The following is a 15,773-nucleotide window of genomic DNA, read 5'->3' on the forward strand; positions in this document are numbered from 1 at the left end:
CATTCACAACAGCATGAAAAGAAAAAGAAAAAATTTATAAATAAATTTAACCAAAAAAAAAAAAACCCTCAAAACTTTTACTCTGAAAACTTTAAAGCACTTTTGAAATTAAATATAATCTAAATAAATGGGAAAGCATCCCACGTTCATGAGTCTGAACACTAAATATTGTTAAGATGGCAGAACTCCGCAAATTGATTTACAGCTTCAAAAGATATCCAAGTGACTAATAAGCATATGAAAAGGTATTCAAACACATTAGTAAGCAAGAAAATAGAAACTGAAATCATGGAATATCTAAAATTTCTTAAGAATGACAAAAACATGCTCGTATGTGGAACAAGGGGTTTTAGAGCATAAACTGGAATTTAAAACTTACTTCAAGAGCTCATAATTCTTCTCATTTAATCTCACAGCATTTTCTCTCCAAAATTTCTCAGATTTGTGCACAGGACTCCATTCCAATCTTCCAGACTTAAGTTCTGAACTATATTCATCAAATGAGCTATAAAAATTTTTGAAGAATTCAAAATTTATAAGAATCTGAGAGATACACCAAAATTTAAAAATGTAAAATGTCTTCACTGATGATTTAACAACAAAGACTGACATCCTTTGCACATTCACAAACTCCCACTAAACAAAATTTAGACAGCTTAAATAATCCTCTATAAATCATGTGAAATGTATTCAGGGTACTAAGGGGCAATACTCCTGTCGAATTTGAAAGCTCATCATCAGATAGTAGCAAGAGCACTTGCTTTCAGAATCCTTGCCCTAATATTCACATAAATGTGTATCACTAAAATACCTAGTAATCTAGCATCACTTCCACCATGCTGCCTAAAATACTATTTGCCAGACCACTAGATACATTAATGGGAACTGATGTAAAACTATATTACTTTAACACAAAATACAATAGTACATTCTAATTCTATTATACCATAAATGTTGTGAACTATGATACTGCACTATAAAAATAAAAACACGTATCAGTAAAATATTTTCGAATGTGACTACCAACAATGTAGCGGGAATTCATTCACTGAATTAGCCCATTAAAGATTATTAAAAACAAAAACCTCCATGCACATTACAAACTGCAGTGCAGTTTGATTCAAAAGTTATTCACCTGTACTGAGTAACAATCATTCAAAGCTTCATAACATGAAAATGTTTTAACGTGGTTAGCCAGTGAACAAACGTAATGACAGGACATGCTAGTACTTTTTTTCAAGGAAAAATTTCAAAAAGAACTAGCCATTTAATACTGATTGGTAATTCAATATAGCAAGGATTCACTGGTTAAGCTGACCAGAGTATCCTGTTAAGTAGTAATTTAATGTAAGGCTAGTTAGTGTAAGAAGTAATCTTATTCATTTGTTTAAACGAGCTCAAATCATTATTACAAAAGAATAATAAATCTTTTAAATAAACATAACAGAACAGAATCTGTATAAACTGCAAGCTTATTGGTGCCCTAAAATATTACAGTCAACTTACTCATATCTGAAATTATAGGAAGACAAAAATCATTTGCTTTCCTCCACAAAACTCATCCAAACCACTGACATGGGTGATAACTCCCATCTCTACAAAAGCTCTCGATCCTTGGGATCATGGGCTGCACTGAACTGTCCGGTAAATACACTTCTGGAACACACACTATACTGAAGGCATTTGCTGGACAACTCACGGCAAATACTACACGGTTGGAATTTTATCACTATTTTACCAAAAGGAAAACTGAGACTAAAATGGCAAGAAGCTTGTTCAAGGCCACACATGGAGAAAGTAGCCAAACAATTCAAACGAGAGTCAGCCTGGCTCCCAAACCCAATCCACTCGTGAGAAAGATCTATTTCTAGCAAGTAACTCTCTTGTGAAAGAGGATGTGACAATGAATGTATGTATGATCGTGTACAACTGAAAAACTGTGCTCTACATTGGAATTTGACACAACATTGTAAAATGACTATAACTCAATTAAAAACTTGTTTAAAACAAATAAACTTCTTAAAATGATTAAAAAAAGAATATTCAACTTCTCTTTTTCTTTGATTAATGTTTGATTAACTCAGATTGAACAGATTAAATGCCATTAAACAACAACAACAAAAAATGTATCAATAGTTTAAAAACACAGAATACATGGGTTAATGGGAAAAATCATCAAGATACCACTGAACAAAAAAGAACAAGGTCAAGAAGAGTATGCAGAACCCCATTTGTGCGTGTGTGCACGTGTGGGCGCCAGGGTGGGGGCTAGAAGGATTTTTGGGAAGTAAACACCAGAAGCCAGAGGTGCGGGGGGAACGAGGTAGAGAAGGTGGGGGACAAGGCTGGTGTCTCTTCTGTTAGTGTAGAAGGGATTTTTTTTTTCTTTACTGCATATACATTATTTGCATAATTTTTAATATAAAAAATAAATAAAACCAACAGGAACTTCAAAAAAGCCGGGGGAAACAAAACTCTTCCCATATATGAGCAAACCTCCTCCATGAATTAACAGCGCCTGCTGCCCAGAAAGGTTCTCAGAGGGCGGCACCAACAACCTGCGGATTCCAGACACACAGAACAGCGCGATCTCCCCGAGAGGGAGGAGGCAACACTGGCCAGGACCAGTTGTTGCCACGCTGCTGAGCTGGTTTTTCCGTACCTCCCAAGTTTTAACAGGAGACATGTTTTAGTGCAGTCTTTTGAGTTGATAGTAGCAAACTGAGATTCCCTTAAAATACGAGGCAAGTTTAACAAGGCCCGAGGTATCCAGCCTGCGAGCATTAAGAAGAATGACATACCTAAGGTCTTGGACACTCTCACCAAGTTTCTCCAAAAGGAATTTTATATCCTCACTGATGTCCTCATCATCGTACTTCTGCTGTTCCAAGTTCTCCAACTGCTTCAGGACTTTGCACTGAATCATAGCCAGAGCGTACTCTTGGCGAGTTTCTCTTTCAGTTGACTTTTCTAAGAAGTTCTGGGTTAGACAAAGACATGATGAGAAGTGATTATAATCTGTTATGTCCTCAGTCCACCGCTCTTCTCAGACCACTGCTCTTGCAGACCACTGCTCGCTCCTCCTCCTGTTCGTACGTGAACCATCACTCTTAAGTGGATGCCTGTATTGCAAATCTGCACTGCTTTCCCCAGCACCTGAACCATATCAGAAGCGTACCTCTGATTTTTTCCTTCCTTATTGGCTTACGAACATTTTATATGACTGACCCAGGCAAGCCTCAAAACACTGGACACATACACAGTTAAGTCCATCACAATGCTTCCTCACAGCCCTGCTCCTGAGCACACCACCACCAACGCTGCATTCACTGGCCGCGGGGAGCACTTCAGATCCCGAGGAAGACTGGAGAGCTACACTCCATATTTAAGATACATCATAACTCACGGTTTTAACTGTGAACTCAACACAGTCAACAGAACTAGTAAAGAGTGGCCTGGAGGCGGGCGCTCTCCTGAAACCAGCTCTCCCCTCCACTCCCTAAGACAACTGCACTTCAACTTCTCCCCTTTCCTTCAACCCTATGTCAAATCAATCAGTAAGTCTCATCTGTTTTTCCGTTAAAACATGTTTGAATTTCATCTCTCTGTCTCATTATGAAGAATAAAAAGGTTATGAAAAACACCTAAGAAAATGAATTTGCCAGAAACAAAGCTAGCTTTTCCAGCAGCGGTGCACTATTTAAAGACACTAAAAGTCAGTGCATCTTCACCACAACAAAATCATAAGCATAAATACCATCCTGGCCTTTGTCCAGGCAATGGTGCCAAGTGGTCTGGACTTCACCAAGGACAAGGGGGAACCAAGTGACAATTCAGATCCTTCCTCCACCACAGCTGCTAACCTTGTAAAACACGTGGCAAGCAGCGCTTCTCAAACCAGCTGCAGAGGAGACTAGTGTTTGTTTTTTGATTTCCAATCAGTCACAAACAAAATACTTTTAAGAAATTCCAATAAAAAAAGAACTTCTAGGGGGGAGGTATAGCTCAGTGGTGGAGCATGTGCTGAGCATGCACGAGGCCCTGGGTTCGATCCCCAGTACCTCCACTTAAAAAATAAAGAAACCTAATTGCCCCCCCAAATTTTCTTAATTAAAAAAAAAAGAGTTTCTAGATGAATTTAAATGAATTTAAAAAGACATGCAAAATACGAACTCAGATTTTGTGTCATTAAGCTTGACAGGCATGTCAGATTACTGAAAGTTTCTCCACACGCACGCTCGCCTACTGTATCTGCCTCCTGCAGGCTGTGCCCAACAGCTCACAGCACTGCACAGACACGCAGACCACACCTGAAGCAGTGCTGTGTTAAAGCACTCCCCCCAGGATTTAAAATGTCTCATTCTTACCAGACCTCATCCAAACCTGGTATCTAATGAGCAAGACAGATAAATTCCTAAAACAGGGAATGAGGGACAGACCTAGGAATAAAACTCGTTGATAGCAATACTTCCATGTTAAAGCAGTGGGCAGTACAGTCCCACACGCCCAGATTAGAGGCAGCCTCGTGAAAGGCTATGACCATGAACTACCTGCACAGGGAGACAGGAGCACGTGCTCGTCTGTGTCTGTGTGCGTGTGGTGGGGGGGGTGGGAATTAAGCATCATGGCTAATACAGCGAATGTAAAATCCAAATTCGATCTGGTGATATTTCTTTCTAAGCCTTTCTGCTGAAAACCATGCAGTTGTAAAATATAATTTTATCACCTGACCTATTACAGAGGCTCTTGACTATAAGCAGAGTTAAAAAGAGAAGCAAAGCCCACAACAGATGTAAACCTCTAGACAACAAGCATGGTCTTCAGAGTCTTTCTCAGTCACAGCCTCAAAACATTTCAAATTATTTTTGAAACTAAAACTGACACATCAGTTTCACCGATGGAATAACATTTATGGAGACCTGGAGTGTCAGCCCCGGCTATGAATAAGTGAGACTGACATTTTCAAAAATAAAACTCACCCAGCCAAATGGGAAAAAAAAAAAAAAACAGCTGCTAGGTTTCTTCAGCTCACAGCAGCTCAGCAAGCTTCCTACAGTCTTCAGCACAAAAATTTCCTTCCTGAGTTTCAGGATGGGGGAAAAAAATTCATAACTAGACAATCCTCAAAAAACCTCATCAGTGAAATCTTTATTAAAGGTTACAGGAATTTGAGAATGATTTAAAAAAAAAAAAAAAAAGACCTAGCTAGGTCTGACAGTCTTACTCGAAGGCACCAGGCCTTGGTGGGTGATGGCCCACGAGAGGGGTGGTCAGTAATGGATCACGACTGGCCCCACCAGTTCCATGCCCAAATGGCAGCACAGGTCAGCAGAGCCAAAGTCTATTCCTTCAGAAAGCAAACGGCCACAAACACCAGGACTGCATCTTCACCAGCCACGTGCTCCCTCTACTCCCCTAAGGCTCCCTTCAGGGGCGGGGGCGGGGGGAGTGTGGACGGAGGGGCAGGGATGGGTCCTTCCTCAGGAACAAACCCCTGACAACCCCAGAAGGTCCTCTCTCTTCACTTGGTAATGTTTATCAAGCTTCCTCCACCTCTGCAGATCTGAGACTCCTATGCAACCTTCACAAGCCTCTTCCAGCCCTCTCCTCCCTGAAGCTTTTCCTAAACCCAATTAAAAGATAACATTAATGCAAAAGAATGGAAAGATATGCACTCTCGATATATAGTGGACAGCGATGTAAATTTGCAGTTTTGAAAGGTGATGTGATATTAATTGTCAAAACTATAAAAAAAAACTATATTCCTCAACTTAGCAATGCCACCTTTGGAACTTATCCAACAGAAATACTCACTCAAGTGGGCAAACGTGTAAGAGAAACTGGAAACACCTCGCATTTTCATCAACAAGATACTGGTTAAAGAAACCACTTTACGTGAACACAGCAGAATACAGCCATTAAAAAGAGCACTGAAGATCTACCACAAGAAAATGAAAATATATTCCTTACATACTTCTAAGAATAAAGCTACAGAACAGTATTTATAATGATACCCCTTTTATTTTTAAATACAAAACAAAATGATACACCTACTTATATATTTATCTCTGTGTGCTTAGAAAAATCCAAAAGATGTTAGTGACTATATTTGGCAAATGTGAAGACTATTTACATTTGCAATACATCTGTACTAGTTTTTATTTTTGACTTGTCATTGTTTATTTAAAGAAAGCAAAGAACAAGTAACAGTTTAAAAGCACAAATTCCAAAGCCAGTAGCTTGCACCTGTATCTCCACCATCTTCCAGCCACGCGCCCCCTCTGCCCCAGTATCCCCGTAGGTAAAAGTATCCTCCACTTTCTCGTCTGTTCAAGTGAAGACGTTGACTTAAGTCACTGCCAAAATTCTGATATCCTAACAGGATCACTTTACTGCTCAAAAGCGTCAATAGATCCTTATAGTTTCCTCAGAAACATGCTGCTGGTCAGCAGACCCAGAACCTGAACTACAACTCCATGCTAAAACAAGCGTCCCACAGGAGAAAAAACTCAGTAACAGCCTCTTGGAACACAAGCAACAGAAAGGGCTCCCCTCCGTGCGGAGGTAACACAGCGACACTCTGGCACCTCCGAGGTTCCCCTCTGAGCGGCCTCCTCCGGCCCGCCCCTCCCCGACGCACCAGCACAGACCAGGGACACCCGACCCCACGTCCACCAGGACACAGAGTTCCACCACCACACGGGGAACACGCAGCTGGGCCCCACCTGCTGAAAGCCCCCAACACTCCACAGCAGCAACACCTCACACGCGCACACACACCGTAAGCAGCAGCACGGGACACTTACGCGGAACGCGGCCAGGATGATTCTGGTCACCTTCTCTTTGACGGACTCCTGGAGGATGTCGGACAGCACAGGGATGACGTTGTAGCGCCGCAGGTGTTCGCACATCTGAGGGCTGAACGCCAGGAGCCACACTGAAAAGATCATCTGATACTGCAGCTGAAAGCCACACTTGTTGCTCAAAACTCCCATGATGCTGAAAAGGAGCACACACCGAGGAGACGTTTAGGATGGCGGCACAGCGCGGAAGACGCGTAGCGACTCTTCTTTCCGCACTAAGGACACAGTCTCAATTACGTCCTTGCTCTCTTTCTTAAGACCCCGATGTCCTGGGGTCTTAAACCACCAGTTCTCTCCTTTCAGTATTTTCCCTCCTCCCGTGATCCCTGCTTTGTGATCTGAGGAGTACCAAAAAGGCAAAAACAGAAGGGAAAAAAGGGAACTTTCAATCCTAAACAAAAGAAATGGCAAAGTGTATGTTTGATTTCTTTAAAAATGAAAAAATTAAATGACTTTCCCGAACTGCTCAGCTACCGGCAAGTTAGCACATTACACCTTTCTTGATGCCTGTTCTCAACCCACAAGCCTCTTACTTAGATCACGGCCGACCTCGGCAGGGGCTACTAGCGTATCGAGACGTGCAGGCTGAACGGGGACTACTCCAGACGCGTTTCCGCCTGCTCCTCCTGCTGGACTGAACGGTTAATACTGCTCGCCGTCTTCCAGGCTGCCAGTGCCAGTGATCAGAACAGCAACAGCTGGTACCCTCAGTTTACCATCCGGGTCCACTGGGCCAAATTCTTGCATCTGAGTTTATATTTTGGGTAATTGTAACTATTTGTAGAAACTGCCATTTCATGACTTTCACTCTCTTACAGGTCTTCCAAAGAACAAAAAGAAAAGCTACTTTTTGTTAAATACAATAAAACTCAATTTATCTTCCAATTACAATACAGGTCTATTGGACCCATTTACAAACCATGATAAATTATGAGATCTTGGTGATTCTGTTAACTATAATTTGAAGAATTACACTGTTTCATCATGCCAGATACTATTTATCATTATTCATTCTTATTCTCAATTCTGCTAGAAAACGTTAAAGACTAAAATGATGAGGAAATTGGAGACTGGTGGACTCATCTAGGAAGATGATATAATAGTGAAGTAAGTATTATTTATCAATTAAGAATTTACAATACTTATCGCATTGCCCCAAATACTGCATCACTTTTAAGCAGGTAAAGACTGGAAACACCATCTTTGTGGTCTGCCTTCAGGTTTCCGTGCAGAAAAGAGTTATTAACATCATGGTCCTGAGACAGCTTTCCTTGGAGAGGCCTGCTTACAAAGCTGGCCCTTGGCTGGCTGCTGGGAACGCGACTGGTAAGCAGTTCCCCACACGGAAACGAAACTTGTCCTTAATGGCAGGGTGGCTTGCTGCACCTAGATGGTCTGCACAAACAATGTGCTCGTGTTTATGCTGAGTACCTGCCCTCCTCCTGGAGCCTGCAGTGTTCTGCGTGCGAGGCGGGGGGCCGACCTCACACATCCCCAGTGAAAACCGTGGGTCCTAAGTCTCTGGGCAGAAACCTCACGGAAGATAGTTTAAAAAAACAAAAAGAAGAAAACCCTCCTTTTTAATAATTAAATGTATTAGTTTCTTTGAAAACGTCAAGGAGAGACACTTTTAAATGTTCCTCCACATGAAAAGTCAAAGGGCGCTCACCAGTTTACCCCGTCTGCTTCCACCCAGGCAAAGCGGTACTCGTTGACCCGAAGCATCAGCTGCAGACAGCCGGCCACGCACTGCACGTGCTGGGAGCTCTGCGCGGGAGAAGCACGGGGCTTAACACCGGGGCGCACCAAGAGGCACGCGGCACGCGGATGCCAAACTCTGGAATTTCCCACCTAGAGTTTCTTATCATCAGAACACCCAAACGTCTCTAATATTTTTTTCAAAAGTCAATCCTCCTTTTTGTTCTTCCCGCCACCACTTAGAAATGAAACATTTTCTGCCAAATTAAGCCTACGAGGTTCAAGCCCATTGGACACATGGTGTTAGGGAAATCAAGGATCAAACTCATTAGGTCTTTGATGTGGTTTGATAAGCAGCTTATCTTGCAAAGTGTCACTTACCCCTGGAAGGAGGCGTTCTACAGAGATACGGCTCTTCAACGTTATACAAATATCAAAGAATAACAACAAAATGAGTAAGATAGAAGCGTATGCTTTGAGACAGGCCCTTATTTGAACCATCTTGAGCATGTTTCTGAACCTTTTCGATACTCTGTTTCTCCATCCTTAAGCAGGATGACACCCGCAGGCACCCAGAAAGGGTGGCTTAGGGTTAAGTCAAGTAATTCATTCAGCTTAGAGCTGAGACATTCCATAGAAACTGAATCAGTAAGAACTTTAAAAAGAACATACAGCATATAAAAAGTCTAACTAAACACTTGATAAAGACTGAATTTTTTAAACTATCAGTTCAACAGCACCGTCTTAGAGAAACTGAGGTTACATCCGAAGCTCAAAATAAACACTAATAAACATCCCCAGGAAGTTTCAGGCTCCTCAGTGTCAGCAAAGCTGGGAGAGACACCTGGCCCGGGCTTGTCCCTAAGTACTTGCATCTTCAAGAAATGGGGGGACAAGAGGACGCTAGCCTTAAAGAACATGCTAACAAAAAGAAAAAAGAAAGGAGAGGATGGTGGATGTTAGATAAATGCACAAAACCTCACACACCTGATGCTCCTTAAGTCTCATGTTTTAATTTAAACTAAGTTTGTTAAAACTTAACACTTCAAAGAAATTCCAAGCACGCAAACACAAAAACACAATGATATAAGTATATTTGGTGGAAAAAAATCAAAAGTTCTCATGAACAGGCTGTCTTAGGTTTTACCTACAAAGTAGTGAACACAGTTGCCCAAAATACCACATAGCCAGTAATATAATTTACCTGAAAACTCAAAACATTAGCAGAAATTAATGAGCACAAAAGGTGAAATTTCAGCTCTAAAACAATCTTCCATAATGGGAAAAAATACACAGGTATTTTTCCAATTCAGTCAGCAGGTAAGGAATCCTTTGTGAAAGAATTCCGTCTGTCTGTCTGGAGAGAGAGCCTTAGCTCGGTTTCCACACGAAATGAATAAAAAGGCCACCTAGGGCACCCTTTCCTCTTCCATTTATTATCGACCTCCTCTCACACAGAAACCCCCTGGTTCACTGTAGGTCCTCTTCTCTGTATCCATTCACCATACTATGTTAAAACACACGACGCATTCTAAAAATGAATTCTTCGTTGTTAGTTACGGCTTCAGGATTCACATTACAGACGAGCACATACAAGACGCTGGTGCTAAAACTGCTCTCTCCTCCTACACTGCAGGGGGCAGTCCAAATACCATTCCAGAAATTATTTTCAAAATATACAGTGAAGGCAATACTGGGGAACGACTGTATCAGTCCCTTAGCTTTCGCTCACACTGTCCTATTGGTCTCACACATAAAATTATTCAATTATTTTTTTCAAAAGAAAGTAATCAGCCTTTGATCAATCCAACCAGTCACCAAATCTAATTCCGCACAGAGACAGCTCACGCGCTGCTGGGGAACGCTGCGCAGTCATGCAAGGCCGTGTGACCACTCCTCTCGGCCACCCCGGAGCCCTCACACCCTCCCCTCTGTCCTCCTGTCCTACCCCCTTACTCGCAGCAGCAGGAGGAAAATCCTGAGACTGGCTCCGCCACCAACATCTCACCCCTCAAACTGAGCTACGCTGGCGGCCACTCACCCCTCCCTCACCACAGACAGGCTTCTTCCTGCCCAGGACCCGCAGCCCCAGCACGCACCCCCCACACACACGCCGCTCCACCACTCAGACCCCTCTCCTGCATCTTCAGTCCCTGCTCATCAGTGTCCTCTCCTCAGCACCTTAACGTACTCAGTCCTTCCCGTCTGAACATTATCCCTAAACCTTGTGCCAATCTCTGCATCTTTTTTCCTCCCAATATATGAAGGTTTCTTGAAAGAACTATCACCAAATTCTTACCTCTCTAATTTCTTATCGCCCACTAACATGGCAAATGCTGAGGTCACCCGTTACCTTCAATTGCCAGTTCCAACAGCTCCTCTCTCACCTGAGAACCAGACCCCTCTCTCCAGCTGCTTCCTGGAAGCCCTTCCCCCTGCTCTCTCCAGCTGAACTGACGCTCCAGCTGCAAGTCTCAGACCGAACGTCACCTCCTCCGCCATGTGCGAAAGGCACTAACGCAGCGTAATGGCTCCGAACAAAGGCTCTGGAAGCAGCCTGCCACACTCGGCCACTTCCAAGCTAGGTGACCCTGAATGAGCTTCCTGCCTATAAAACAGGGAAAACAGGGGCAGGTCCCACAGTGTGGGGCTAATCTCACCACTAACACAGGGAAGGGCTCTCGGCAGGACCTGGCACAGCACACCCGGCAACGTCCGCGGCTGCGCCTGCCTCTGTGGTCTGGCTTCTCAGACGGGACTCCCAGCCCTGCGGCGCCGCCCGGCCGTCTCCAGTACCGCCCTGAGTGTGTGTGCATGTGTGTGTGTGTGCGTGTGCGTGTGAGAGATCAGTCACCCCCATTACACCAGAGAGCAGAAGAGGAGCCTTTTTTAGTCTCAGCAGCAGGTACAGTCCCTGATAAATCACAGCAGTTTTCACTGTTTGTTTGTTAAACGAATAATGAATATTTGCTTTACTTGATGGGATTTTTTTCTATTTTGCCATTTGGCTTTCAAAGAAAAAAAGTAGAACCTGAAGTTTTAAGATGCATTTTGTCCAGATGAAGTCGTTCTTGTTTGCCTGTTGTTCAAACTGCATCTTGCTGGCAGAAAAGGACAAAGTAGAGAGGCCCCCAGAGTGCACGCCCCCTTCCCCCAAAGCCGGCTGCCGTGACAGTGACACAGGAGTGCCCGGCCCTCCACAGCGCGCAGGGCGGACACTGGGCTTGAGCTTCTCCTGCTGCACACGTTCTTCTCTCGCTACAACTTCCTGCCCTACTAGCAGGCCGTATGACTTCTGAAATGTATTCTTGAAGTAGCTGTAACTGCTAATAGAAAATACTGAAATCTCACAAGATTTCCAACAAAGGCAAAGCGAACGAGAACTGAAAGGCAGACAAACAGTCTACCTTACAAGACGAGGCCAAGAACCAGCAAACTGAGGAGGTGGCGTTCGAGGTGTTCAAATGTTGCTCCTTCCAAACCAAGTGCCACGAGAGAGAGTCACGCCCGGAAGAGTGGCCCAGCGCCTCCCGAGCCACCCCAGGCCTGGCCCCCCCGGCGGCCTCTCCCCGGTCTCCCCGACCCCTCTGCGCAGAACGCCCCGAGGGTGCCGATGCCACAGCTTCTGGGTGTTCAGACCAGTTATAAACTACAAGGCTGACCTGCAAGTAGCACGTGGCCGTGTTAACACCTGTGCATGTTTTTACTGACCTGAATTTTACATGAGACGCTCTGGACATTACTTACCATAAATACCCTATTGGCACAGGACGGCATAAAATCAACTCACTCCAGCCCTCAGTACCACAACTCAGATCAGCCACTCTTAACAATGCTGAAATGTTCTACACACTATATGCATGCCTTTTCTTTTTTAAACATTGACTTGTAACTTTCTTTTTTCATTTAATAAATCTTATACTTAGAAAGCTACTTCATTTTTAACAACTTCATCTATACAAAGATTTCAAAACCATGGTGCTCTCAACTCTGAAGAAGCGTTCCTGAATTCATCAGCACTTACTGGGCTGGACCGTACCCGGGGGCGCAGGAGGAGCTCCGTTCCGCTGGCAAACACACTGCGCCTGTTACCGCCCAGGTAAGGAGGCCGCCTGCCGCTGCGGCGCCAGGACGCTGCTGGACAGCGCCACCCTGCTCACCCGCGCCGTCAGAACGGAACGCAGGGCACGAGGCCTGCGTCACCCCCCGTTCTCCGCTGTTCCCCAGAAAGGCTCTGAACTCAGGATTCATTCAGCAAACATTTACCGAGTGATGACTACGTGCCAGACACTGTGCTTGCACTGGGCACACGGGCGTGAACAAAACAGACCCCGGTCCTGCCGGCCAAGGGCTCACGATCTAGAGGAGGAAGAGGAAGGTGGGAGACAGGACCTGGAGACCAAGTCCTCTCTGTGCCCCACGTCCCTGCACCGCCCAGCAAACATCTTGTTTACCAGACATTTGCTTTTCCATCTCCGTGTGAACAGCTGTCCCCCCACCTAAGTCGCCGACCCCACCCCTTCTCCTTCGCTCAGAGGCCATGTAAGCCTCAATTATCTAATTTGCCCTGGGGCCTCATACTCTTACAGAGCCCCGAACACACACATTTAAATTTGATTTTCTCCTGTTAATCTGACTCCCATCAATTTAATTCTTAGACCAGCCAGAAGAACCTAGAAAAGGCAGGGTAATTTTTTCCTCCCCGGCAAAGCTATGACATTTTTTTTTTTTTAATGACCAAAGAAAGGGAAAGGAGGCAAAGAAGAGAGAGGTTTGACAAATTATCTCTGGCAAATCACTTAAACTCTTCAAAATTGTTGTTTCAGTAAAGGAAAACAATACCAGCCTTACCAAATTAAAAAAAAAGAACAACCCTCTGCCACTCAAATCAGTTTCCATAAACACAACAATTGTAAGGTATGTTATTATTATTATTACTACTACTATTATTATTACTATTACCTCATAAAATCAGAACTAAAACACATACAGTGCAAGAATTCCCTTGAACTTGGCTTACTAAAAGAGACCCTCTAGTTAATACTCATAAAATACCTATATTAAATTAAGACCTAAATTAACTTAAGATAATTTAGTGTTAGACTTCAGTCTTAACCAAAAAAGCAATTTCACTATTAATTTACAAGTTTATAAATCTCCTTCAAGTAACGCTTTCAATCTAATTTGTTTAGTCATGTAATTTAATTACATCACTACTAGGATTCTTCATTATAGGGAAAAATTATTGCAGACTTAAGAAACTGTGATTTACTGTATAAATTACTGCTCTGTATACAAGTTCCAAGAACACACCTAATGCACAGTAGCAGGCTACCTTATTATTGCTTTGAAGCTATACTTTGAAAATGCTCCGTACTGAAATTCTCTACCATTTAATTTTCCTTCTCATTGCCAGAATATTCATCCAGGCAGTCCTTTCAAATATCCGATCAGAAAAACAGAACTCGTAGGTTCTTATCTCTTTTTCTTAATATTCATTCTTTGCATATATTTTAATGATCCCCAAAGTTTAAGACATTAATTTTGTGGTAAGAAGATAAAGGATAATTGAACGATGAAAATCACCCAAGAATTGCTTTAGGTACATAACCATGCTCTAGAAACCTGCGAAGACATGGAATTGACTGCGGATTTCTTTGGGTCCTCACCCTTTACAGCTCACCAGCTAGACTACAGGCAAATAACAGGCCTGTACTGTATGCATCCCTGACGCGGCCCCCTCACCCCTGCTACCTGGGCAGCACTTTCCATGCACTAATCAACACACAGTGCGGGGCACGCGGCAGCGCAGCATGTGCGAGGTCCTGGGCGCCATCCTCAGCACCTCCATTTCAAAAAAACAACAGTAAAGAACTAAATCATTGAAGTACTCCATCTCTTTGGAAAAACTGAAGTCTTAAGTTTTGCAAGTGTAGCCGCTGCATTTAAAAACAGACTTCAAAAGAAGTTTCTTCTCTAGTTCTCAGGGTATTCAATTACAAGATACTCAGTATCTTGCAATAATCTTTGATGAAAAAGAATACGAAAACGAATATATACATGTATATGTATGACTGGGACATTGTGCTGTGCACCAGAGATTGACACATTGTAACTGACTGTACCTCAATTAAAAAATATAGTCTTAAATTAAAAACAGAGTCAAAGCAGTAATACTTAACCTCACATTAACAAGAAGATTAGAATTGCCACAGAAAACAATTTAAGGAATAGGTCAAAAGCCAAAATAGCTACTTTTTTTCCCCTCTTGTTCAAAAATGCTGCCATACGTGCTAAAACGTGGATAAATCCTGAAAACTTTACGCTAAGTGAAATGACCTCGTATTATGAGACTTGATTACTGGAAAGGACTGGAAGAGGCAAATCCAGAGACAGAACGTGGATCAGTGGTTGCCCGAGGTTAGCGAGGGGATGAGGAACAGGAGTGACTGTTAACGTGGACAGGGTTTCTTTCCGAGGTGCTGAAAATGCTATAAAATTAGCCTGTGTAAATATGCTAAAAACCTACTGAGTTGCAAATGGAAGGACTGTATGGTGTAAGAAATGTATTTTGATAAAGCTGTAAACAAACCAACCAAAAAGCCTCCATCAAACTGACAGGTTACCTGCTCACCTGCACTTGCCACCTTCCCAAGTGCCCACAGCCCCATGGGGCTCGCGGCTGCCACAGTGGATGAGACAAATGTAAGGGATAGGGCCGTCATCACGGAACATCCCACTGGAAAGAACCGCTCCAGAACATTAAACGGCAAAAGAAAATAAACAACACGGAGAACCTGGCAGCCCAGCCACGTTACTCACTGCCAGGGAGGCCACCCTCACCCAGCAGCAACCAGCGCCAGGCCAGGCCTACAAGAGCCAGCGACAAGGATCACCCTGCCCGGCAACACGGGCAAGAGTGGAGACGACAGAGGAGAAAGAATCCAAAGTCTCGGAGAGGCCACAGGACTCCTCTCCATCAGGGCATCAGCACAACAGTCAGCTTCCAAGGCTGCGAGACTTCCTCCGGAGAAAGGAAGACTGATAATTCACACTCAAGGGCCAACAGAGACCTGAGCAGAGGCCTTAAGGTAAGCACCTGGACTTGGACATCGTTTAGTATTTTTACATTTCAGTAAAAATGACACAGTGCATTTTAGGAAAATTTCATTTACACAATGTCATCTAAATAAAAACATTTGTAATGACCGA

General features: G+C 43.4%; 1 protein-coding gene across 2 annotated transcripts in view; it reads right to left on the minus strand.

The window, feature by feature from the left end:
- Window positions 1-15,773, minus strand: part of ATP6V1H (ATPase H+ transporting V1 subunit H) — a 51,628-nt gene that overhangs the window by 20,752 nt on the left and 15,103 nt on the right. For both annotated transcript variants that reach the window (XM_031441629.2, XM_031441628.2), the window contains 4 exons: window positions 8,533-8,630; window positions 6,807-6,999; window positions 2,802-2,980; window positions 380-505 (listed from right to left, as the gene is read on the minus strand). In XM_031441629.2, coding sequence (XP_031297489.1) covers window positions 380-505; window positions 2,802-2,980; window positions 6,807-6,999; window positions 8,533-8,630 — 596 coding nt within the window. The remainder of the gene's footprint in view (window positions 1-379; window positions 506-2,801; window positions 2,981-6,806; window positions 7,000-8,532; window positions 8,631-15,773) is intronic.

This window comes from Camelus dromedarius, chromosome 30, assembly GCF_036321535.1.
Source record: "Camelus dromedarius isolate mCamDro1 chromosome 30, mCamDro1.pat, whole genome shotgun sequence".
In the NCBI taxonomy this organism is placed as follows: Eukaryota; Metazoa; Chordata; class Mammalia; order Artiodactyla; family Camelidae; genus Camelus; species Camelus dromedarius.